Source organism: Acipenser ruthenus, chromosome 29 (genome assembly GCF_902713425.1).
Source record: "Acipenser ruthenus chromosome 29, fAciRut3.2 maternal haplotype, whole genome shotgun sequence".
NCBI classification, from domain to species: Eukaryota; Metazoa; Chordata; class Actinopteri; order Acipenseriformes; family Acipenseridae; genus Acipenser; species Acipenser ruthenus.
Genome location: NC_081217.1, coordinates 462,501 through 486,081, shown reverse-complemented (window position 1 = coordinate 486,081; position 23,581 = coordinate 462,501). Strand labels below are relative to the sequence as shown.

The window sequence follows — 23,581 nt, the reverse complement described above, 5'->3', positions numbered from 1 at the left end:
TGGTATAATAGGAGCTGAGCTCTGAGGAGTGAGTGTTGGAGACCAGCAGGCTGTGCTTGAGGTCCTGCACTGTGATTGCACAGCTTGGGTGTGGTCTTGATTTAAATCTGTGTTTGTTGAAACCTTTTTGATTCATTTAATTGGTTGCTAAAGCAGTTTTTAGAGCAGCAATCTCCCGTCTCCTTCCTCTGCTATTCCCTCTGCTTGCCTTTACCGTCCAGCTACCCTCTTACAGGGTTCCAGTATTAAAACAAGCCCTATAGCTTTGATGTTGGGAGAGGAGTCTTTTCCCCTGTCGAGTTTACTTTAGGACAGATTACTCTGATGCAGGAATGCATCTTTGTGCCAATAATTACCACTGGGTGCAAATGGCAGCTGATTCCTTGGAACAGCTAGAAAGTATTTTTACTGTCAGCTGTGATTGAAAAGGCCTCAGATTACTGCAGAGAGGATCTGTGTGAGCTGACCTGGAGGTCATCCTTCTCCGCATGCTCTAGATTTATAGAGCTGTCTCCCAATATGACTGCTTATCATATAAATGATGCGTTTTAGTGCTCCTGGACGGCTGCTTGGAAACATTTCATGAAAACAGAGAATATAGGCTATATTTAAACAGGACATGCAGCAGAGTGTGACTCTTTAGTGCTTAAGCAATGTATAGCCCTCAAGTAATTCATGCTGCATATAGTAGATACTGATGTAGGTGGAAGGTAAGTGGCTATATCAGCACATACATGCATTGGGAACCAGTACAGTTTTCATGGTTCAACTTGAAAAAAGAATCTGACAAACGCGCATGCGAAAGCAAGCAGCCCTGCTTGATTTAAAACGTATTCTAACCTCTTTTGTTTCACGTCTCAATTTGAATAATGTCGACTAGCGATATGAATGATGAAATATTTATAGCACACCATTAGCAGATATTACTTTTAGAAATGCCAATACAGTAATAATTACTGCAGCAGGGTTAACAATGAAGAATGTGAGTCCGTGGGCTGCGCTCAGGGGAAGCGCAGAATGATGGCTTCTTAATACCACATTGAAATTAGATGGCATTTATTATTACATTCTAATGACCTGGTCTGTCTCCACTCTTAGAGGTGCCATTCATAGTGAAGTTAAATGAGATCTCGGGACTCTGTCTGGAGGCTTTCATTTCTGTTATTATGCATCAGTTTCCTAATAGACGCCTCAGACTTGATAAATGTTTATTGAAAGCCTCCCCATGGAACATATAATAAAAGTGCTTGTACAGGAATCTAATTATTCTCACACGATCTCTGCAGAAATTACAAGAAGCAAAAAAGCCATAACGTTTTGACATTGCACCACATCAGCATCATCAGATGCAAGCATCACATGTCTGCACACTGCTGAACAGCTGATTGCACATGAAGAGGGTTGCACGCAGCACGGGCACGGTTCTCTGAATAAGGGTTTATTTGTATCACCTCTGCTTGGGCAGTATTCGATCTGTTTCCACTGAGCTGGACAGCGTTTAAAACAACCCTTTCTGCAGTGCAGTATTGCCGTTTCCTTTGTATTAACATGCCCAGTGGAGTCGGAGCGTTCTGAAGTCTATAAAGCATGTTGGGATGCACATTGTGTTGACAAGGTGACTGTGTGGAGCACAAGCCATGCAAGTGTGTCCCGCTGCTTTTAGAATCGAGTCTGATGTCTCCGAGACAGCTGCAATAGGATGAAATGTTTTATTATGTTTTGGAAATAAAAAGGCTCATTCCCTTGGGAGATGATTAATGCACACCCTGTTCCACAAGTGGCCACGTGTCACGCCGTGTCATGTGGCACAAACACAGTGATGGAAACTTCAGCGTGTGTGTGTGTGTGGAAGCCAGGAGTCTCAGGTCATCGGCTCCTCATTACTGTCTGATATCAACATGCAGGGCTGTTTTCCTTCACACTCGTTTGCCTTGTGTAATGTGTTATTTTCCACAACCTTCTTCCATTACATGGGTTGATTATGTGTGTATCTTGCTTCAATTCAGCCTTATGACCTGGAGCCAATTAGGCAGGGAACAGTAATAAGAACAACTGTACTGCTGCAGTATTGAGTCTGTAATGAATTCAGTATTAGACTGTATAAAAGCTAAGGGAGGGATAGTGGCACTGGGCACATGTACTGAAGCAGCCCAGGAATCCAGTGCAGATACACCTGCTTGATCCTTCGTGCTTGATTCCACTCCTCTTTTATCCTGTGCACTCTGACCTCTCCCTCCACAACACGGAACATTTTCCATTGCTATGTGTCCATGTGCAAATGAATGAATGATTCCTGTACGATTGTGTTTTACATTCTTACTGCGGGTGTGCGCTGTGACCACTCCAACACAAGCCTGATCACAGGGAGTATGGAGCCGGGTGCCTGTCCTGCACAATGTGGCGATTGAGTCTCCAAATAAAGAACGACCAGCCATCACATTGACACATATTATAAACCAAGCCTGAGGCAATGCTATTTTTAAAAATGGAAAGCACATAGCTTTTATCTTCTGAGTGAGATCTCGAGAGTAGCAAAAATAGATTCTGATTTTCCCAGTCCAAGAGTTTGAAAAAGATGATCTCATGGTGCTGAATGTGTCCTTGCCTGAGACTTGTGAAGAAGACAGGTGTAATGAGGATTAGTGAAGAGATATTCAGCTTGACGCTGCCATACAGGGTAATCCTGCCCACATCCCCCCATGCTTTCTGCATTGTGTCACTGCCTGCCAGCTCTGTGAGGCAATACTGCTTCGATGGACGAGCATCTATTCAGCTGGGCTGGATCAGAGATCTGCTCGCTCCTGCCCTGTCTCCGTCTCCTTCTCCGTCTCCGTCTCTGTCTTCTTCTTCTTCTTCTTCTCTGATAATTAATTCAAGGACCCTACGATGGGCCTCAGTGCCTGCACTGTCGTCCCTCCCTGCATCCCAATCTAATAGGCGTTTGGATTTGTTGCAAAACTGTTTTTTGGTTTTTATAAATTTTGTAGGTGCCATCCTGATTTTCAGCAACGATCTTGAAAATAAAATCTCAGTACTACTGTATGGTTTATTTCAAAAGTCCTAACATCCATTCCTGGACTGGGACTGAGGAGGGTGTGTTGGACTATTCTGTCCTTGACCGTACAGTATGTACAAATGTATCTATATGGCTTTCTTTTCCCTGTTCATGCATTTTTAGCAATACAATACAAATCAAGATTCAGATATTTCTGTAATGTATTATTAATTGGCTTTTTTTTTTCACTGCTCCTTTTGTCCTTTTTCAAATCACAGACTCAATTTGTGCTCCTTTGAAAAATGTTGCAACTCGTATTTGTCGCCGAACAAGACTTTGAATCAGGAAGACGGTAGTGTCTGCATCAGGACCTGCTCAGAGTATCCTCGAGGGGTTTGAGAAGACACACAGATATCCAAGAAGGAAGCAGTAACCTACTTTTCTCATCACAGCCTCTGGAGGATGAGCGAGGTGCCAGAAGAAACGCGTCAGTCCAGAGAAAGATGGCATCAAAAAATAGATTTTCTGAAGCATTTATAACTAAAAAGATGTGCGATGAATGACTGTTTTTAATTTAATATTTATGAGTACTTTTTATAGGGGAGTCCTAATATTAATATCAATGACACAGAAAGAGAAAAAAAACATATTTAATTCATAGTGTGGTTGATGTCCCACATGAGTTTGATGTACCATTCTCTGCACTGTCTTCTGCTGATCTTTCCCCTGAATGAATCTGGGACAGAACCAGCTCAATGCAGCTCTGCAATGAACACGCTGGTCTGGAATTCGAATAGACCCCTCTCTATTCTGAACTAAAACAATCACTGATGCAGTATTTAAAGACACCACAAGAGGGCAGTTATTCTCTGCCACAGATTAGATGTGTGATAATAACCAGTGTTTTAAAACCCACTGTCATACATTAGCTCAGGTTCCACCTTTTACCATGACTAAGAATCCAGTAACATCTTACACTGAGTGTCACTAACAGCTGTGTATTTACATAGCCAGTACTTCATAAATACATGTGCACTTACACATAAGGTTATTATGCAGAGTTACAATCTAACCCTAACCCTAACCCTAACCCTAACCCTAAACCCTAAACCCTAACCCTAACCCTAACCCTTTTCTGATACAGTTACATATAGTACTTACATATATCATGCAAAAAGATGTCCACATTCAGTGCATTGTAACTATGCATACTGACATTGTAATTCTGTGTAAGTCCACATGTATGTACTAAATAGACACTATGTAAATAGACAGTAATTAGAGACACTCAGTGTAAGATGGAAGTAAAAAGCCTGTGGGTCTTCACTCTATAGATAACGTCTGTATTCTGGTGCCTTCTGAAGTGATTGTGTGCCAGAAGGAATCAACACTTCTATACAGTCTTTACAATATCTCAATGCATCTCAAGTGTGCCAGGACACCCTGCAGAGGCTGCTGCTGCTGCTGCTTCAGATCAACCTGACCGGCAGTGCCAGTGGGACACAGCAGCACTGGTGTGAGGGGATGCAGAGAAAGACACACACACCCTGGCAGCTCAGCACACTGTACTCTGCAATTGTTTAAGTTCTAAATGTGGCACAGGGGAAGAGGAGTCCGTACAAGACTGACCCCTGTGGTGTAAATGAAGTATTGCAGGCAAAAGGTAATGGAGCCTGGCTCTTGTGCACAGTGGTTAAGATCTGGTGCGGAGGAGTGTCAGGCACAGTATCGCGCCTCCATCTGTGCACTGGATAAGATTTACCCACATGTAAATCCCACATGTATGGAACAGTGCTTGGCAGCTTTTGAAATGACATTAATTGTTCTTAATGCAGTCAGTGTGCCGCTAACCATCCTTAATAGCTATTTGATTTGACAGACGGTTTTGAATGATACCAGGTATTCGCTGAGAGCAGGTCTTGTCATTAGTATTCAGCAAACCTGTGCAATTACTAAACCTGTGAAATTCTATAATCAGCAACTAAACAATGACCTCATCACCTGAACCATTACCTCATCACCTGAACCATTACCTCATCACCTGAACCATTACCTCATCACCTGAACCATTTCCTCATCACCTGAACCATTACCTCATCACCAGAACCATTACATCATCACCTGAACCATGACCTCATCACCTGAACCATCACCTCATCACCTGAACCATTACCTCATCACCTGAACCATTACCTCATCACCTGAACCATTTCCTCATCACCTGAACCATCACCTCATCACCTGAACCATGACCTCATCACCTGAACCATCACCTCATCACCTGAACCATTACCTCATCAACTGAACCATGACCTCATTACCTGAACCACTTCCTCATAAAGCCTACACAAGCGGATACAAACCATTTGACGCACATACGTATCTTTCGCTCAGAAACAGGCATTCGAAAATCAACAAAAGATAATGAGAATTATTACAAAAGTGAAAGTCACCCTAACTTTGTACCTTGGGGTACTTGGAACCGCAATCTGCTTCTTGGTCTGTAAATGTTCGGCCAAATTGGCTCCGAAGTCCAGATCTGTATCGTAAAGCTTCTTATTTTAATTTTTTTTGCTTGGCAAACATGATGTTATCTGTTAATGACGGATAATTGAGCACCGATATGAAGAGTAATAGAACCTAATGGAGGCCAGTTCTGTAACTCCGTAATGCCTGCAGCTGTGTATATTTTCATGATTAACCCCCCCCCCATGGTAGAACACAATGGACACATCCACAAAGGTGCAGAATGTACTTTCCTTGGCTATCCCTAGATGGCGGTATCAGGCACAGCTCCTCCCTGTAGAGTGCAAAGTGAGTTCACCACTAACACGTTTCTGGCCTCAATTACCTTTCAAAACAGGCCTCTGCAGCCACATTTTGAAAATACTGTACTGAGTTTGGTCATAATAGCCATTCCTACAAACATGGCTGTGGGTGGATTTTCTCAAGGGTATGATACGGTCATTATAGTATTACACCCATGTGTTTAAATGAAGCCAGCCCTGTCCCAGCATAAGGAACCATGATATGTTACTGCCTGTCACAAAGCATCTTACGAGGGGAGCGCGTCAGTCATGACAACTGGGAGAGCTCTTTATTGGTCCCTGTTTTTCTTGGCCTCCGAAACGGAATTCTGTGTGACATTTTTTGCAACTTAATTGATTCTGATTCGGTCAAAATAGCCGTAATTTGAAAATGTTGACAGGCGTGAGCCACACCTTTGAAACTCATGGAATGATGCCATGTAGTTTCTAGATTTCTAGACACCATTGAGATCGTGCATGGACTGCTTTAGAGGAAATGACTTTCTGGAGTGAACAAGGAGCCTCCTGCCCACCCTGTCAGTCAATGAGAAGGTGGGAGTGTGGGGCTGCTTCCTGTTACCAAGGGACAGGGCAGTGCTGTCAGGCAAGGGAGAGAAGGGAGAGAAGCCCGAGAGAGTCCCCTGAACATTCTTAGAATGCTTGAGTACTTCTAGAACTTTTCATGGCTTCTCAGAACCCAGTTTGCAGCAAATAATAGTATGATAGTGACCAAGACAAAGCAGACACGATAGATTTGTTTTATTGTTGTGGCATTAACTTACTGTGGTACTGTCTCTGTGTCTCTTTATCTCTGAGTGTTTGCTTGTGGGGTGGGGTAGTAATGTGAACCATGGATTGCAAGCAGGCATCCCATTCCAACCATATATAAAAACATAATGCCTGTGGTTTAAAATGGTGCTGTTGTGTAATATTCAGTTGGTATTGCATGGAAAGTAAGTGGACTCTCTACATTGTGAAGAACAGCGTGGCTGTTTCGTCATTGTTGTGAACAGTTCATTTGTTTGGATCTCATTAAACAGTACAGAGTACGATCCATAAATAACACAGATACTTTGCTATTAGACACATATCAACACTTACTTCAATGTGTTGAAAGAAACTGTCTTTGCACACTCGGGATCCTTCATGATAACAGGGGTGAGCACCCTGCTCATTTCTGCTGATTTATTTCCATGCTGTTCTGGCTTTTGTTTGGACCACAATGAGCTGGACTGAATCCCACAAAACACAGAGAACAAGAAAATTCTATAAAAAAAAGGGCAAACAGTAAAAACGTGTAATTAATGTTGCTTCTCAGAATTTATTAGAAACCTCTCCGGACGTGGACCCAGGGGACGGTATACTTTCTTTCTTTCTTTCTTTCTTTCTTTCTTTCTTTCTTTCTTTCTTTCCCTCAAATGTGTAGCAGCCGTACAAGAACCAAAAATAAAAAAATAAAAACCGCCATAAAAACCCACACCATGTTTATTTATTTATAATACTTTTTTCTTTTAAAAAAATACATTGTAATTAATAAGGAGCAACATTATAACGTTGAAAAAAGGTTCCTTATAGTTTTACAGTAAAACATTACATTTGGGTTTATATTATTAAAGACACGCATGTGGAGAGAGTCGTTGCTTTGCTCAGAAGTCATGCTGTTTAACTTGAAGAATGCGATTTGGCTGGCGGTATTCCAGGTAGTTCTTAGAACACACAGATCCAAGCTTCAGCGTTGATGAACCAACACATTAGTGTTTAAAACAAGAACCCTCACAGCGGGACCCCAGAGCAGCCCATGAGTGAAGGTTAACCAGAACCAACATTGTATCAAAGAAATGAAAGAAAAAAAGATATATATTTTAAACAGTGACTTTAACTGGTATCACCCACAAAAAAAATCAACAACTGAAACATAGTGAATGGAAAGCTGTAATTATACTGCACGTGAACTTTCTATTGCATGTAACATTCATTTCAAAATGTCGTTTCCATTTAGTTCCATTCAATCTTCATTAGATTTCACAACACAAAGAAGTCTGGCTCTTCGCTCCAGTTCTAAAGTGCAATCTGTACAAACCTGCCTCAATGAAACACCCCAAACCCAAATCACAAAACTAGCACAAAGACGTCCATCGGGAATTCAAGTCCAGCACTTCAGACTATCACAGCAGCACCAGTTCAATAATCATTTGAAAATGGCATGTGTCACTACAGCACTGTACAGCAGTGATGCTGACATTCATGCACAGGCAACATTTGGAATTATTATATTTTTAAGTGAGAAAAAAAAAAAACATTACTGTTACTAATGTCAAAGATTGTGTACATTACAATAAACACTGTACCTAATGAGACATTTATAAAAAGAAACTATGAACACAACGATGCAGTTTAACTACATATTAGATGAGCATTTATCATGCAATGTAATCTTGGAAGTAAATCTTAAACAAGTAAATCTTAATAATAATAATAATAATAATAATAATAATAATAATAATAATAATAATACAGATCAGTAAAAAGAAATACTGAATTCTTAACTGAGTGTGTGGATTTGTGTGCTGTACAGCAATAATGTGGAGTGAATAACCCTGCATACTTGAGCGACTTGTGCACCTCCGCCACTGCTAATGCCTTTAAGTGATCAGCAATCCAAAAAGCATGCTTACATCCTGAACATTAATAAAAGAAGGGAAAAAACAGCGTGCTCACTGAATATCTACTTGCATTGTCAACCCTGTCGCAAATAAACTAAAATATATCAATGATAAAAACTTGTATGCATATCTATTACAATATATATATATATATATATATATATATATATATATATATATATATATATATATATATATATCGTCAGTAGCACAAGTAAAAGCAAACAGTCTGTGGCCATGTCTGGGATTATTCACACAGCGATCAGAAGAACACAAGTCTGTCGACAGCTGAAACACGTTTTACTGCTTGATTAAGGTTTACGAGGTGCTACCCTGACAAACCTTGAGCAATGTATAACAGGTCTGCTTTCTGTTCCATCACACACACACAAAAAAACAAATGACGCTTTAATCAAAAAACCCTTCGCCCGAGCCCCAGGTCCTGAAGGCATATTGTTCACTGATGACTTCAGCGATGAATCAGATCTCTGCTTGGTCTGGCTTAATGGGCCGTGGCGGGAGATATTCATGTATTTTTTGAAGGGAACAGGCTGACTGGTTCCTGTTCCTGGACAAGGCAGTCGTTCTTGCAGCTCCTGCTGCTGGAGGTGCTGCACACTGATCAATGCCAGTCTCTGCACATGGAGTTGAGCACAGCAGCTGCAATGTGTGCCAGGTTCACAACTGCAATCAGAAATCAATGCCAGTCTCTGCACATGGAGCTCAGCACAGCAGCTGCAATGTGTGCCAGCTTCACGACTGCAATCAGAAATCAATGCCAGTCTCTGCACATGGAGCTCAGCACAGCAGCTGCAATGTGTCCCAGCTTCACGACTGCAATCAGAAATCCGAGGGCCGGATCATCATGGTGGTTGCTCGCAGGGAGTAGCTCGGGCCTCTGAAGTGGTGCCACTTGATGCCGTTTAGTTTCCTGATGTTGTGCCCGGCAGGGTAGTACATGCCATTCAGGTTTGAGAGCCCGCAGGCATCGAACCACCAACCTGGGAAGCGAAGAAGGAGAGGAGAGTAACTATGCATCCGCCTGCCTCAAATATTAACTCCTCTCAACGTCATTTACCAGCGTTTCAAAGCAGAGTTTTCAAAGCCAGCTTACTCCGTTAAAACATGTCAACAGCAAGCATTTCATTCTTGAAATTTGAAGACCAGGCTTTGTTTGTTTTTGGTGTTTTTAAGTTACTGCAACTCAATATCTAAACACCCTGAGATTTGGAAATATGAGACACTCTCTGTCAACTGAAAAACTAAAAAGAAATGTGTTTGTAAAATGTTTTGGTGAAAAGTGGTTTTGTCAGTACGAAAGAGACTGACAAAAATCTGTGACAGTGATTTTGAAGAGCTGACAATAACTCCACTCACACCCTCCACCGCAGACAAGCTGTGCTTAATCATCGTCTAGATCAATGATCTAACATTTAGTGCTCACTGTGTCGGTTAATCAAGGAAGGAAAGTGTCAGGAGTCACTTCTCCAGTCTGTATTATGACAGGACAGAATGGAGGTCACGGACCAGGAAAAGGAAACCCCTACTCGTTGAATTTGATCACCAATGAACTACACTGCAATTATATATTTTATTCTACTCAATCGATGTTTAGTTTGGATGAGGTTGGATTTTTTCTTTTTTTTTTTTGATGAGCAGTTATTCTGGAAACAGTGCAAGCAGCTTCATAGACTGACAGCTGTGCAGGACAAGTTCAATTCAAATTCAGACAAGTCAGTCCTCCAGGGGAAGTCAGAAGCAATCATATCTGGATTTGTATAAAAGTCTATTCATCTGATGACACAAGGTCAGTTGCATTAGTTGTGCAATTAAAGAGAAGATATGCATGACTTTAAAATTTGATTTGTTTTAAATAATCCAGACACACTGATTACCTTCTCAAGAATCCTTGAGGATTTATATTTCCAGAAAGTACTGTGAGTAACATGCAGTTTGCCTGCCAAATAGCCTTCAGCCTCAATCTAACCTCTGGTTTACTCTGGAATTTCAATGTACTGTAAGAGGGGGCGAAGACGGACGTGGAGACGGACGGGGGAGTCAGGATTTAAAATGATTCCCTGAACCACCAGGGGAATGTATTTCATTTGCAATTAATTGTACATTAAAATGTATTTAATGTGCAATTATTCCAATAAAAAAAAATACACACCAAACAGAAAACAGTGCAGGTTTGTTATAACGTGTTTCCTCAAGGAATATGAACTGGTTCTCATCACCCAACATGCAGATTTTCATTCATTCACAAGATTGTTTCAGACTACAGATATTCAAATATTAAGTGCTCTCTTAGGTCTTCCTCTGCACTGTCATTGTTTGCCACCAGGATGCACTCAGATACTGGCAGACTATCAGTTTAATGAGGAGTCAGTTTTACTATCATCCCTACCCACTTTTAAATTGTTACATAGCACTGCAGTTCCCCATATAAACTTATTTGTGTCTCTTGTGATCTACAGCAGTAGAATAAGCACCTTACCCCCTGTTAACATGAGCGCACACTTGCAGAGGCAGTTGTCGTTGTCGGAGTCCCTGGTGCTGAAGCTGGTGCCCTGGATGACGAGGCTGCTCTGCTGGCCGGGAGTGCCACTGTACCCCTTCAGAAACAGCCTGAAACACACAAAGCAGCCATCGCAGGTTCTGTTACAGTGCAGCCAGATCAGAGACGGACAGGAGCGCTGCAGCCCCCAGGAGAATTAACTCATGAAATGGAATGAAAGCTGCTGATTAATGTTATCTTGTTAACATATTGAATTACACACCGCTTTGAAGTTTTCCATATGCCGAACAACAAAAACAAAAAAATAACATTTGAAATATGTGACATTTCAAAATCTAATGTGAAATGCTACTGTACTACTATTATGGCTTCCAGTACACTTTTGCGATATAATTTGATAATTTCGTTAAATGATGTTAAATAAATGATCTAAATTATGTTCTATATATATATATATATATATATATATATATATATATATATATATATATATATATATATATATATACAGTATATTTAATTATGTCTCACAAAAATTCTAGGTGATGCAAAACTTTTGGCCACAGCTGTATATATAGTCTGGATGGCTGTTTAACAATACATAGTGTGGTGCTATACATACTTTTATCATCACTTTGTTAGCTGTTTTTTTTCTATTGTGTTTGTTTTCCTCTATATGGTTATGCAATTGTAAAGACAGCACCCAATGGTAAAGCATGTTGTCAGACTGCTATCTCCTTCTGTGGTTATCAATTAAATAGACTGAACTACCTTCAGAGTAATACCATCCACCGATTCAAAACAAAGCAATAGATACACACCGGCATGCATGCACGATTTATACAGCTTACAGCACAGGAGCCCCACAAGAATACATTACTTTTATTGCTGACTTCACTGAATTTATATATATATATCTAATTGAATGCATTCTGGAGGGAGTGCTATGTTACATAAGCACCATAATGTCTCCTTGACAAGTTATATGGACTTTGAGGCCCAGGGGACTGTGAAGTGCCACATGCCATCCTCAGTGTGCTTCAGGGAAAGCAGAAGGAAATCATTCACACAGTGGCTGCAGTGTTTGTTTAATGGCAGGGTTTTGTCATGAAAAGCAGCATTTCTTTGAAATAACAAGTATTCCTTTGGAAACGTCTGGCAATTTGAGTGGCGATTGTCCCAGCCAGCTTTTAGCAGATTAAAAGGGCTTCTTCTGTGAGGGGCTGATGACTTACACTGCAGGAAAAATGGACAAGATGGTCCGTTTCTAAACAAGGCTCTGAAATGGAAGTGCAGAAGGGAAGGGTTTGAGCTGCGGCATTTCTTTTGCTTTTTCATTTGGAAGTCATCAGCTGTGTTTTTACTGTCAAATAAAGTGTTTAAGGGTTCCTTTATTCATCCCCTGAGGTGCAAACACATTTGTGCACACATGGTATGCATGCAGAAAAGAGCGAATCTGATCTCTCAGACATGTTTGGAACTGAAGTCCCTCACGAAGTCTGCCGTGCATGGCTGCCAAAAGGATGATGTGGAAAAAGTTGCGAGCACATAGCGGCTGCAGTTGTGTAATTGTTTCTTCTCATTTGCAGTGAAGAGAACGCCGATGTTTCCAATTACACAGGCTGTGTTTCTGGAGTGAAAGCGCTGCCGTGTTTCCTGCAGCGAGGAACTCGAAAGCCTTCGTGTGAGTGCGGCTCTGCCTGAAGGCCTTGCGGTCCCGATCCGGAAGGAATAACATTTGCTTTGCTCTTTTCAGCAGGCCAGGACTGCCCACATTGACTGCCCATGTATAAAAATAAACTGCTTTGCTTTCTTTATTTATTGGAAGATATGTATACAAAGCTTGCTCATTTCCTAAGAGGCACATTCTGAGGGGAAATGGACTAAAGCTCAAGGGTTGAAAAATCTCTTTCAAGACGGTAATTGAATCCAAATAAATGGTTTGCAATTCCCCTCATTTATGACATGCAACAGTCATTTTAATATTCCAATGACATGTTCCACAAGGTGAAAAGCTGACTTGGATTTGTAATAAATAGCTCACTCTATTACAAAGTGTTTTAATGTCTGTAGAAATGCCTGGTCATTTCACTGAGTCAGTGGCTTCCACTGTGTAGCCAAAGGATTGACAGGAATTTTAACCAAAACCAGCTAATGCGTCTTATGCATTTACATATAACCCAATTTAATATGTAGAATATCTGCAATGTTTGTGTCATATCTGCTGGACACTTACATATAGTATTAAAGCAATTGTGGAAAACCTGCAAATTGTAAAATAAAACAATAAAAAATACATTAAAATGTTACCCACAAATAATCTCTAAATAACTTCCTTTGGGGTCCTAGGAAGAAATAAACAAATAAATGAAAAAAAAAATGTGAGGAACCCATAAAAAATCTCTCCGAAATTTTCTCTGTATTTATTTCATTTTACCACATTGGCAACTTCCAGTCTCTTGCTGTTTCTACATCTGCCTGATAAATGCGTTCAGGGAGAGCGGACTTGTAACTGAGCAATTATCAAGCATGATGTGAAACTACAGTGAACCTCACTGTGAAGTATTTATCATATGAGTAATAATGCTAATATATCTGTCTGTCCCTTTCTATTGAACTCACCCCGCAGTTAACTCTGAAACAGCTGTTTCTCATATAGATAACATGAAGAACAATAGGGTACTTCAGAGCCAAGAGGAAAGGACTTTGGGCTGGTGTGAATGCCAGCATGCTGATTTGAATAGGATTTATTAAAGGCCTGGTCCTGGTTTGAAGATCTAGTGGAGATCACATTGTGACTGTACAGCATATGACAAGTACACGCAGAGCATGTCAAAGAGGCTCATGAAAGCATTTGCCAGGCGTCGCATCTCACATTTCAGCAGAACAAGGTCACATTCACACCTTTGTAGAAGCCACACTGTATATTTGAAGCTGGTTTCCCCGTGGGCGACCTTGCCAGGTAGTTCAGTACCTGTAGTGCTGCTTCTCACTCCCAAGCTGAAACCTCTCGTACTGCGAGTAGGGATGGTTTCCCTCCCAGTCCTTCAGCTCGATCCTCAATGAATACGAGGCTTGGCTGGTGAGCAGATAGACAGCCTCATTTCCCAGCCAGTATTCACCGGAGGGATCGCCAAAACCCTGCAAGAAATAAAGGAAGATGATTGCCTAACATTGACAGTGATGTCAGCCCCAGATTGACAGGTTAACGATGGACTGACGCTTGCTTTACAGACATGTGGGAGGCGATGCAAAGCAGAGGCTGCATATTCACACAGAATGCATTTCTGGCTTCACAGATTCGCACAGCAGCAATATTTCAAGCATTTCCTACGTTCACAGCAGCTGCTCTTAGAATAACCAGATCGTTTTCATTTTCCCAGGAGCCTCATGAACCCTATCAAGTACGTATTTATATACTTTCTTACATCTTCTTCTGTAAATACTCACAGCAAAGTGCTCTGACATGCAGTACGCCTCATACCATCGCATGCTTTCTTGAGGATTAATAATTAAAAAAAAAAAAAAAATTAAGTATGAGGCAGCCTCGTTTTCATTGCACACCCAAATCCATGGGATCCACAGTGCTGTGAGTGTATCTGGTTATTCACTGCACACTCAAATCCATGGGATCCACAGTGCTGTGAGTGTATCTGGTTATTCACTGCACACTCAAATCCATGGGATCCACAGTGCTGTGGGTGTATCTGGTTATATTGATGCCCCCATGGCCCGGTATCGTGGACGGGTAAAGTGTCCTGGGACTTCTTATTAAAAAATAAACTTATTGTTTATGATAATAACCTGCATTGTGTATCATTGAGGGACTTCATTGGTAAAACATCATTGCGATACAGAGTATTAAAGTGACCTTTGTCAACTTAAATTTGACTTAAAGCTGAACTGTAATTTCCTAACTGCTATTAAGCTGGATCTCAATTTGGAAAACAGAATATTATCAAATAAAATAATTGCCGATGGCTTTTACCGCTGGTTATTAAGAACATACTCTGGTGGGCTTGTGGTACTGGAGGCTTCTGACACACAGGTGCTCACATTTCACACAGATAACTCACTGGTATAAAGCTGGTATTTACCCCTTTATATTCTCTCCAGGTGCGCTGAAAATCCACACTGCCGTTGACTCTGCGTTGAAACACAGTCCACCCCCCGCCACTGGTGTCCATGTCACAGAAAACCTGCAAGATCACACATATTCTGCCCTGTTTATTAATTCGGAGGCTAGCTTTAAGAATCTTAAGAGATCTCAGACAGGAACGGAGTTGATGAAAATATTCGTTAACACAGGTTTGGGGTGCAGTGTTGACCCGCCCAACGGCTTCATTACAAATCCAGGCGGAGGAGGGGATGAGGTGGAGGAGAGGAGGAGGAGGAGGAAAACGAGAGGGCAGCGATTCAGATTGGTGAGGTTTAATACCCTGCTGTTGAATCAGATTGTATACATCGTCTTTCCAAAATATCTCCATTCCTATCTTATTATAAATGAAGCAGCCAGGCTCTGCGTGAAGGGACAGTGTAAGATTGAATAGTTCTGACTGCTTGACTGGTTTCATTCAACTCACCTTGGTTGGCTCAGTGGCATTGCTGATCCGTACCGTATAGACCCCACTGACGTTGAGGCCAGCTTTATAGGCCTCTGCACAGTCTCGGAAAGTCCTCTCGTCCTTCTTCGGAAATACTGGGTGAGGTTAAAAGAGAATTTCAATGAGCAGCGAAAGCAGGAGTCCACTGTCCCTACTGACCACCAATGGGATTTATTAGGAGTTCCATGAGCAGGGAAAGCAGAAGTCCACTGTCCCTACTGATCGCCAATGGGATTGGATACAGCATGCAATACTGAGCTCTGTTGAAGAGTTTAATCTTAGATTAAACAGTGCTGAAGCATCAACCATGAAAGCATCACCATGCCCAAAGCACAGATCCCGAGCTGTATTGTGTAGGGTCACACTGCTTTCCTGCTTTTCTGTTCTGGATGCAATGTATATACAATAGCTGGTAGTGAGGCATACTGACACACAGCAGAACAGCCTGGTATAGGAAATGGACACTCCCTGCAGAGCTGAAGCCCTGGGGAATGCTTTGTTATTGCTGTAAACTTTGTATATGAAAGTGTCTTGAGTGATTACTAGAAATGCAATCCGGGCAAAAATAAATGAGAAAATAAAACATAACCTCAAGGAACTCTTTCACAGAATGTTCTTTCTTCAAGGTCCACGCAATCATAAACACAAGTGCATTTCACCACAAACTGGCCTCAGATGTCTTATCCTCGGGTGATTGTTAGAGTGTAACAGGACTGTGCCACACATGCAGCTTTCTAGTCACTTGATATTAAAATCCACAACCTCTAGAATTTTAGATCTAGCAGAAAGTCTTCAACTGAAACATACTGCTGTAAATAAATTCTATTGAAACAGCTATCTTGTAAATTCCTATGTGATGTAATGTGCTGGCAACATTTGAATAATAATAATAATAATAATAATAATAATAATAATAATAATAATAATAATAATAATAATAATAATAATAATAATAAACAAACCTTTAAAAACAATATTTAAATGTCTTTTAAAATGATTCACATTCCATCTATGAAGACACTGTGTTACAGAGATTGCAGAACTAGCCTCTGCCAGATTACATGAAAGCAAGTGTTTCATTTCAGGCATACAGCTGGTTCACGCTATTCCTCACATTATTCTTAATATGGAAATGTGGATAGCAACTATCAACCCTTGTTTCCTTGTTTGAAAATGATTGTGACTGATTAAGCTGATCTGTAAAACAATGCCAGTAATACAAGACATACTGTACAGCACCACACAGAATAAAAAAAAAAACAGGCAATTTCCCGTTTAAAAACGTCCCTGCGGAACGAAGAGATTCAATAGCACTTTTTCTGGAAAGTAGACCCTTTTCTCTAAAGTAGCCCTATTTATGGAAAGTAGCCCCGTTTTTGGCTAGTCTTAGTTACACATCAATTGCTTTTCACGGGCTGACCCCAAAGATACTACTTGATTAAATCAGCATTGTGATAAAGAGAGAAAGAATCAAAGCTGCAAATCTCCCTCCCAACCAGAAGGGGCGCTGTGTAAGGTTGGTACTACACTTCCCCGTAGATATGTCAACTTGACGGTGGGTGAAAACAGGAAGTCGGCCATCGTAGCTGCACAAAGGGGACGCAGCTACGTGAGTATAACCCCCTTGCGCTGAAAACGGAACATATGGCTGGAGCCTATACTATCTGTTGTTTTGTTGCGAGTTGTTTGTGTTTTATAGAAGAGGAGTGAACGTCCAGGAGCTGTCGCTATGGAGCCAACACGTATCCCCCCATCCCCTCCCGATACCATCGCTGGTAGAGGGGTGGCTTCTTTTGTTGTTAAATACTGTCTGGACTGTCACTTTGATGAACACTCCACTCACACCTGATAACAAGCATATTTAACAAAGTTGAAGGGTTTCTCTGTCACGCTGCGGCACATGCATGACTATCGAGGGGTCTGGGGGTGGGGACATTTGAATCTAAAGCTTATTCTATACACACAGAGCACAGTCAGCTGTTTTACTTCATTCAAAGCAGGCCTCAGTTCTCTCCCCAGCTGATTACCTTGTTAATTAGATTCTGTCTACATGTGGGGTCTGTCCCTGACTGCTTTCCTTTAGAGCTGATTTAGACAAGATCATCTTTCCTCTGTGCTTCAGATTGTGCTGATTCCAAAACAAGGCGCATTCCAGTTTTCCCTAGATCAACATCTAAATCATGTAAAGGAAAGGAATTCTGGCAAGATCCACAGTGAGCTTCCAGTAATGCAAACGATTGTGCAAGAGCAAACAGAAGGGATTTCAAAAGGCTTCTTTCCATCCGATCACTGTTAGAATTAGAGTCGGATGTTCTTTTATAGAAAAACAATGCAAATTGCATCCTGGATTAAGCATCTTTGATATAAAAAAAAAAAAAAAACTTTTTCTGATTATTGAATATGGAAGCTAATTTAATTGCAGTGGTTTATGGAACATGTGCATTCGCTGGTTTCAATTAAAATAGGAGAAAGCCTCTGTTAGCAATTCTTCACAACTCCAAAAAAAAAAACCTTTCACTTAAAAACAAACAAAGCAGGCATTGGCTGCAGATTGTGCCTCAATTTCCCCATCTGGTTTGGAGCTGATCCCAGTTCCTTGTTGACTCCAATCAGCCAGTCTCAGAATTGTTTTCTGGCTGCAGAAAGGTTTCAGAACAACATGAGCTGAAAAATACAAGCTGTTTAAAACCCAGTTCAGAGTCAAATCTGTACACCCTGGGGCTCTTAAAACAAGAAGCCATTTCTCTGGAGTGAAATAAACAAAGCTGAGCTCAGGTGGTTTTTATTAAAGTAGTGGCCATCCTGCAACAAAGAGAAACAATGTTTTTGCATTTGTAATGCGGTCTGCACTTTCATTCTGTGATGCGGGCTCTTTGATTAAATATATAACACACTTGTTTTTATTCAATGGGGATCCTTTTTAAAAACTAATTCAAGCTAGTTTGCATAGCTTGCTTAACTGGCATGCATTTTGAATTTGAATTTGAGACAATCCAGCCCTGAAGAATTATTTCTCTATCTGAAGTGTGCTGTGTGGCTGTATTACAGCAGGGAGCTCAGGTATGTACACTCCACCTGGTATCTGTGTGGCTGTATTGCAGCAGGGAGCTCAGGTATGTACACTCCACCTGGTATCTGTGTGGCTGTATTACAGCAGGGAGCTCAGGTATGTGCACTTCACCTGGTAGCTGTGTGGCTGGCAGTGTGGTGACAGGGCTGAGCAGTGAAGATGCTTCTGTTAGTGTCAGTATGTCAGGGGTGAAGGCTTATTGGAGGCAGGCTGTCAGCTGCTGTGTGGCTGTGTTACAGTCTTTCTAGATAGCAGATACCAGACAGTGCTAATGCTGGAACTGAGCCAGGACCTTCCTGTTCTTGGGAAGCTGTGATGTAGTTTTAATCCCCTCAAGGCTCAATACAAGAGGAGCTTTTCACACAAGATCCCAATTTACACAGCATTCAGGTGGGTGTTGATTAAGGTACGGTAATTCACGTAGACAATACAATTCACGTACAATTACTCCACAAATATTCATAAATGATCACTAATGAATTGGAATACATAGACCTTGAGGAGGGGGTGGAAATCAGTTTGCATCGTCCAGCACGATAAACTACACATTACAGCAGATATAGTTAAATAAGTATAACTAGACAGTATAGCAAACACACTGGCTGATACAAAACACAATGCATATATACTTGGTTCTATATATATATTGTGCATTGTATATTTTGTTCTCAGAAACAAAGCCAGCTTGTTGCTCGGTGCAGGGCTGAAGACTGAAGAGTGAATGCAGCCCTGGCACAGCATGTGAAATGGCAGAGGACGCGTTCCCACACTGCCTGCCCTGACCTGGAGGAAGTGTTCTCTCTCAGGAGGTGAGAGGGCACAGGGCAATCTCCATGCCACTACAGTCCCTGGCTCTCTGAGAGCCACACCGCCTGCCAAGGTGTCCAGTATTGCTGAGTTGCGCTTCAGGTTTTAGTGATCTGGAAGTCATTCAATCCCCTCCAGCCCTGGCTGAGTGGAGCAGCAGGGAGGCTGAAGCATTCTGTCCTCTCAGACATGTATAATTAGCATGGGCTTCCTGGGGCTGACCACTCTAATCACTACGCAATCCAGCTGGGTAGAATTTGCTAAGTCACTTTACACACAGGCTGTGACAGAACAGGTCTCATGCTATTAAAGGGAGTTTGGGGAGTGGGGCGGTGATACTGAGGTTCAAAGTGAACTGCAGGAGAGCGTCAGGTAACATTGACGCTCATTCATTTGCTACAGTCTTCCTTACCGTTCATATCTCTGCCCCAGCTGCATTTAGTCAGCTGCTGGTCAGAAGTAAAGAATACATTGACAACGATTGCATTAAGTAGCAAAGCCCCTGCATCCTGTTGCACAGTTCATATATTTCATGAAGTTTCAATAAGGGCCGTAGTCAGCCATAAACAATCCCAGAGACACTTGCCCCTGCACCACTCCCCCCCCCCCCCCCCCCCGTGGTGGTGTGAACTGAGCAGTGCTGCTGTAGTCTGCAATGACAGTTAAGATTGTGAAGAGCACAGAGGCTGTAGATATCAGTGGGACTTGAGAAGTAATGCATGTGCACAACGAGGGATCTAAAAATGCTTTTTATTTTGCAGCAAAGCAACTTGTAAGAGAGTTTAAAACAGATAATAAAATCATTAATAAAATAATGATTAGCATGATTCTAACCGAGGCCCGTGCCTTGGCTGCCTCACAGCTGGCTACAGCCTTGCCATTAATTATAAAAGCTCCCATGGAATAATAAGGGTTATGTTTATTGGAAAGGGTTTTTGATGATAAGCAATCAAAGGGACTGTAGGCTTTGTTTAGATGTCCCCTGTCAGGTTCTGCTTGTATTCTGAATATGCCATATCACTGTATTTATCTCTGCTTCTAGAGCTGTTCACCCAGCAATGCCAAAGCAAATGTTTAGGAATGCAGCACAAATCTTAGGGACCAAGTTCGAAACACATTTTATACTTTGAATGGACAAAAAAAACACAAGTGCAACCAAAACAAACATTTGAGAGTAAAGTATATAAATAAGCAAATGTGTTTATAATCCGCTGCATGACATTTGTATTGAAGTCTCTGTGTTCAATGGTTGAATTAGGCTGTCCAGATGGTCCTATTTATCTTCACTTATCAAAGCTTATTAAATATTTCCATCCCCACCAATTAAAGAAACATGTCACTCTTCAACATTTTGTACACCCGTCGTGTTTACAGAAGCTACGTTGGTTCATTTTGAAAATGAGGATAGCCGTACATCAAGCATTAATTTGTGTGTGTGTTTGCAAACATGAACAGTTGCAGGAACTGTGACGTGCATCCAAGCCTAGTCAAATTACACGAATTGCCTTTGAGGAGTCCAGTTTTGCACCCTAATTAATATCTGTCAGAGACCACAAGGCAGCACGATGGCCCGTTTCCAACACTTCCAAATCCCACCTAAAGCTGCAAACATTCTTTATAAATGAAGTAGTTTTGTTTGTTGAATATTAGGGACACAAATCTTACCCTCGCTCAATGCCAAATCAGTGCCGCTCTTTGGTGCCAAATGCTATTCAAACCAGGTTGTGCTGTGACTGTGGAGACAGTGCCAGCTGGCGTAGCTGGCTTCATTACCACACTGCGAGTGCCAAGGGGGCGCGACCCCGAGCGAGCTGAGAAGCTTTCACATGGTCACTTCTTGTTCCCTTACCTCTCCCCTGCGAGACCAGGCTGACGAGGGCGTGCACCGAGTCCATGAGCTGCAGTTGTTGTTTCTGAAGGACACTGTTGTTGTTGCTGGCGAAGTGAAGTTGTTTCTCCAAGCCCTCGATGGTGTTCATCTGGCGAGCCACGAGCTGCCCCAGCTTCTCCTTCTCTGTTTTTATAACATCCAGTTCTGACCGGTGTTTTGACTCCATCTCCAAGACTTTGTTTTCCAAAACGCTGAAGATTTCAAATACAAAGAAATTAGAATGTTGTTTTCCTGACTGTTAACAGATACTGGGGTCTATTTTAATGGTCATCCTACCACCTCCATAATAGCAAAACCTAAAAGAAATTCAACGTGATGCTTTATTGTAACATGATGCGTGGCGCAGGGACTTTGCAGCTCCCGCAGCTCTGTTTTAGATATTCAGTGGTCTACCATATAAATACAAAGCAGCTATTCTGCAGACCATAATTGCTTCTCAATGTCCCTAATTAAATGGTGCAATAATCTGGCACAACAGCCTACAGATATATTTTTTTTCTTAATTTTTCTTGCAGGCTTTCTTAAGTGATGACTATCTGCTGGTATTCAGGAAGCTGTAAAGGGCTCCCATATGGCACTTAATTCCCAGTGATGAAGTGGCCCATTGCATTGTGTCTAGTACCCCCATGTGCTTCATAGCACTAACACAGATTGAGATTTAGCCCAGCTGTAAACTGTGCCTTCGGAAAGACGGATTGCAATGCTCTATCAATGTGTTTAATCTTGACAGAGTGGAATGCTTGCCAGACCTCTCAGTGCAATACTGAAAGCAGTGTCAGGGGAGTGTGTGTATATGTTGCTGTAAAACATGCATAGTGAGTTGGATTTGAATCCCCTTTGCTAGGTTCAGCACTTAGTTTCCGGATGACAGCAGGAAAGCAGCAGGTGGAAGGTGGAAGAGAGTCTGTTGCAGACCAGGTTTCATGAGAGAAATGGCATTTTCCTAACAAACCATTTAGCCGTCATTACAGCTGTTTGTAAAAGGCATTCTGGGCTGGTTCCACAGCCCCACGATTCCCACTAGCCTCGGTGTACCGGATGATACCTTGGGGTGGGTACTTTAATAAGCGTTCAGACTGCTCCACCTTTCTGAATGGGCTCTTCCCGTGGCATGTGATTTCATCAGTAAATGAATCATGTTTTAAGGGGTATTGTACGGGCAGATAACAGTGACCGAGGTGCCAGGCTTGACCCTTGCTATACCCAGACGGGGTGTACAGCGATAGACATTCACGCGTTCCCCCCCCCCCCCCCCCCCCCTACACCCCCATGGAATGTTTAATCACGCATTTTCTATTTTCTAAAGCAGGGAATTCCATTCAATGGGCATCAGACGGTGCTTTCATTTTTTTTACAGGACATGCACTGTAGATTGTGTCTAGGAAAAAAAAAACTACTTTGGAAACGTTCACGACAAAGCATGCACTTCATGCAAAGAACACACAAGCAGCGTCGCGCATTTCACTGCATGAAGCTCTGGGAAGCACGTTGGGGCTGTGCATTCATACACTGTAACATCAGTCAGCTGCCAGTGGAGAGTTACATTTAGTAAATAGTTAAATTTGATTTGATAGAAGTTGAGTATAACTTTCTAGCTGAGAACACGTTGTGAAATCCTTTAGTTTGCTGTTCTTGGCTCGAAGACATTAACATATCCAATGTGAATGGCATGTGCAGTTACTAAGCCCTGGTTTCCTCCTTTCATCGCTGGCAGCTTGCATATAATCTAGCCTAGGGAAGAGGGATTCATACAGTATCTGGTATAACTGTCACAGAGCAATTCCGATCTGACAGTGACACTTACAGGAGAAGGCATCAGAAGAATTAAAATATAACATGATCACGCACCTGGGACATGATTACATTATTTTAACGACCTGTCAAAGTCAAATGGTTTACATCCGATTACATGTTTAACTGTTTAAATTAGGTTTAGAACATTTTTCAAAACCACAGAATGAATGTGCAGCTGCAATGGCTATTGAGAACGGAATGATTTTTGTATTGAAGTGTTGAATGGGGTGGTAACTTGTTTCTTAAAGGGGCAGGCGTCCGCATTTTAACACAAAGTTTAGCATCACTGTGGCACGCTGAAGCGCTCAGGTTCCAGTACAATCAGATGTTGCTGTTTCTTCTTACCTGTTTTTGTCGTGGAGTCTAGAAAGATCATTGATCTGCATCAAAAGTTGTTTCTCCAGTTTGTTTGTAGACAGCGAGTTCTCCAGC

General features: G+C 41.7%; 1 protein-coding gene across 2 annotated transcripts in view; it reads right to left on the bottom strand.

The window, feature by feature from the left end:
* Positions 1–7,111: 7,111 nt before the first annotated feature.
* LOC117433653 (angiopoietin-1-like) overlaps positions 7,112–23,581 on the bottom strand; it is a 35,506-nt gene continuing 19,036 nt past the window's right edge. For both annotated transcript variants that reach the window (XM_034905979.2, XM_059004029.1), the window contains exons 3-9: positions 23,495–23,581; positions 21,314–21,546; positions 15,567–15,682; positions 15,081–15,182; positions 13,958–14,124; positions 10,963–11,093; positions 7,112–9,466 (exon numbers count right to left, since the gene is read on the bottom strand). The exon at positions 23,495–23,581 is cut by the window's right edge and continues 35 nt beyond it. In XM_034905979.2, coding sequence (XP_034761870.1) covers positions 9,306–9,466; positions 10,963–11,093; positions 13,958–14,124; positions 15,081–15,182; positions 15,567–15,682; positions 21,314–21,546; positions 23,495–23,581 — 997 coding nt within the window. In that variant the 3' untranslated portion in view covers positions 7,112–9,305. The remainder of the gene's footprint in view (positions 9,467–10,962; positions 11,094–13,957; positions 14,125–15,080; positions 15,183–15,566; positions 15,683–21,313; positions 21,547–23,494) is intronic.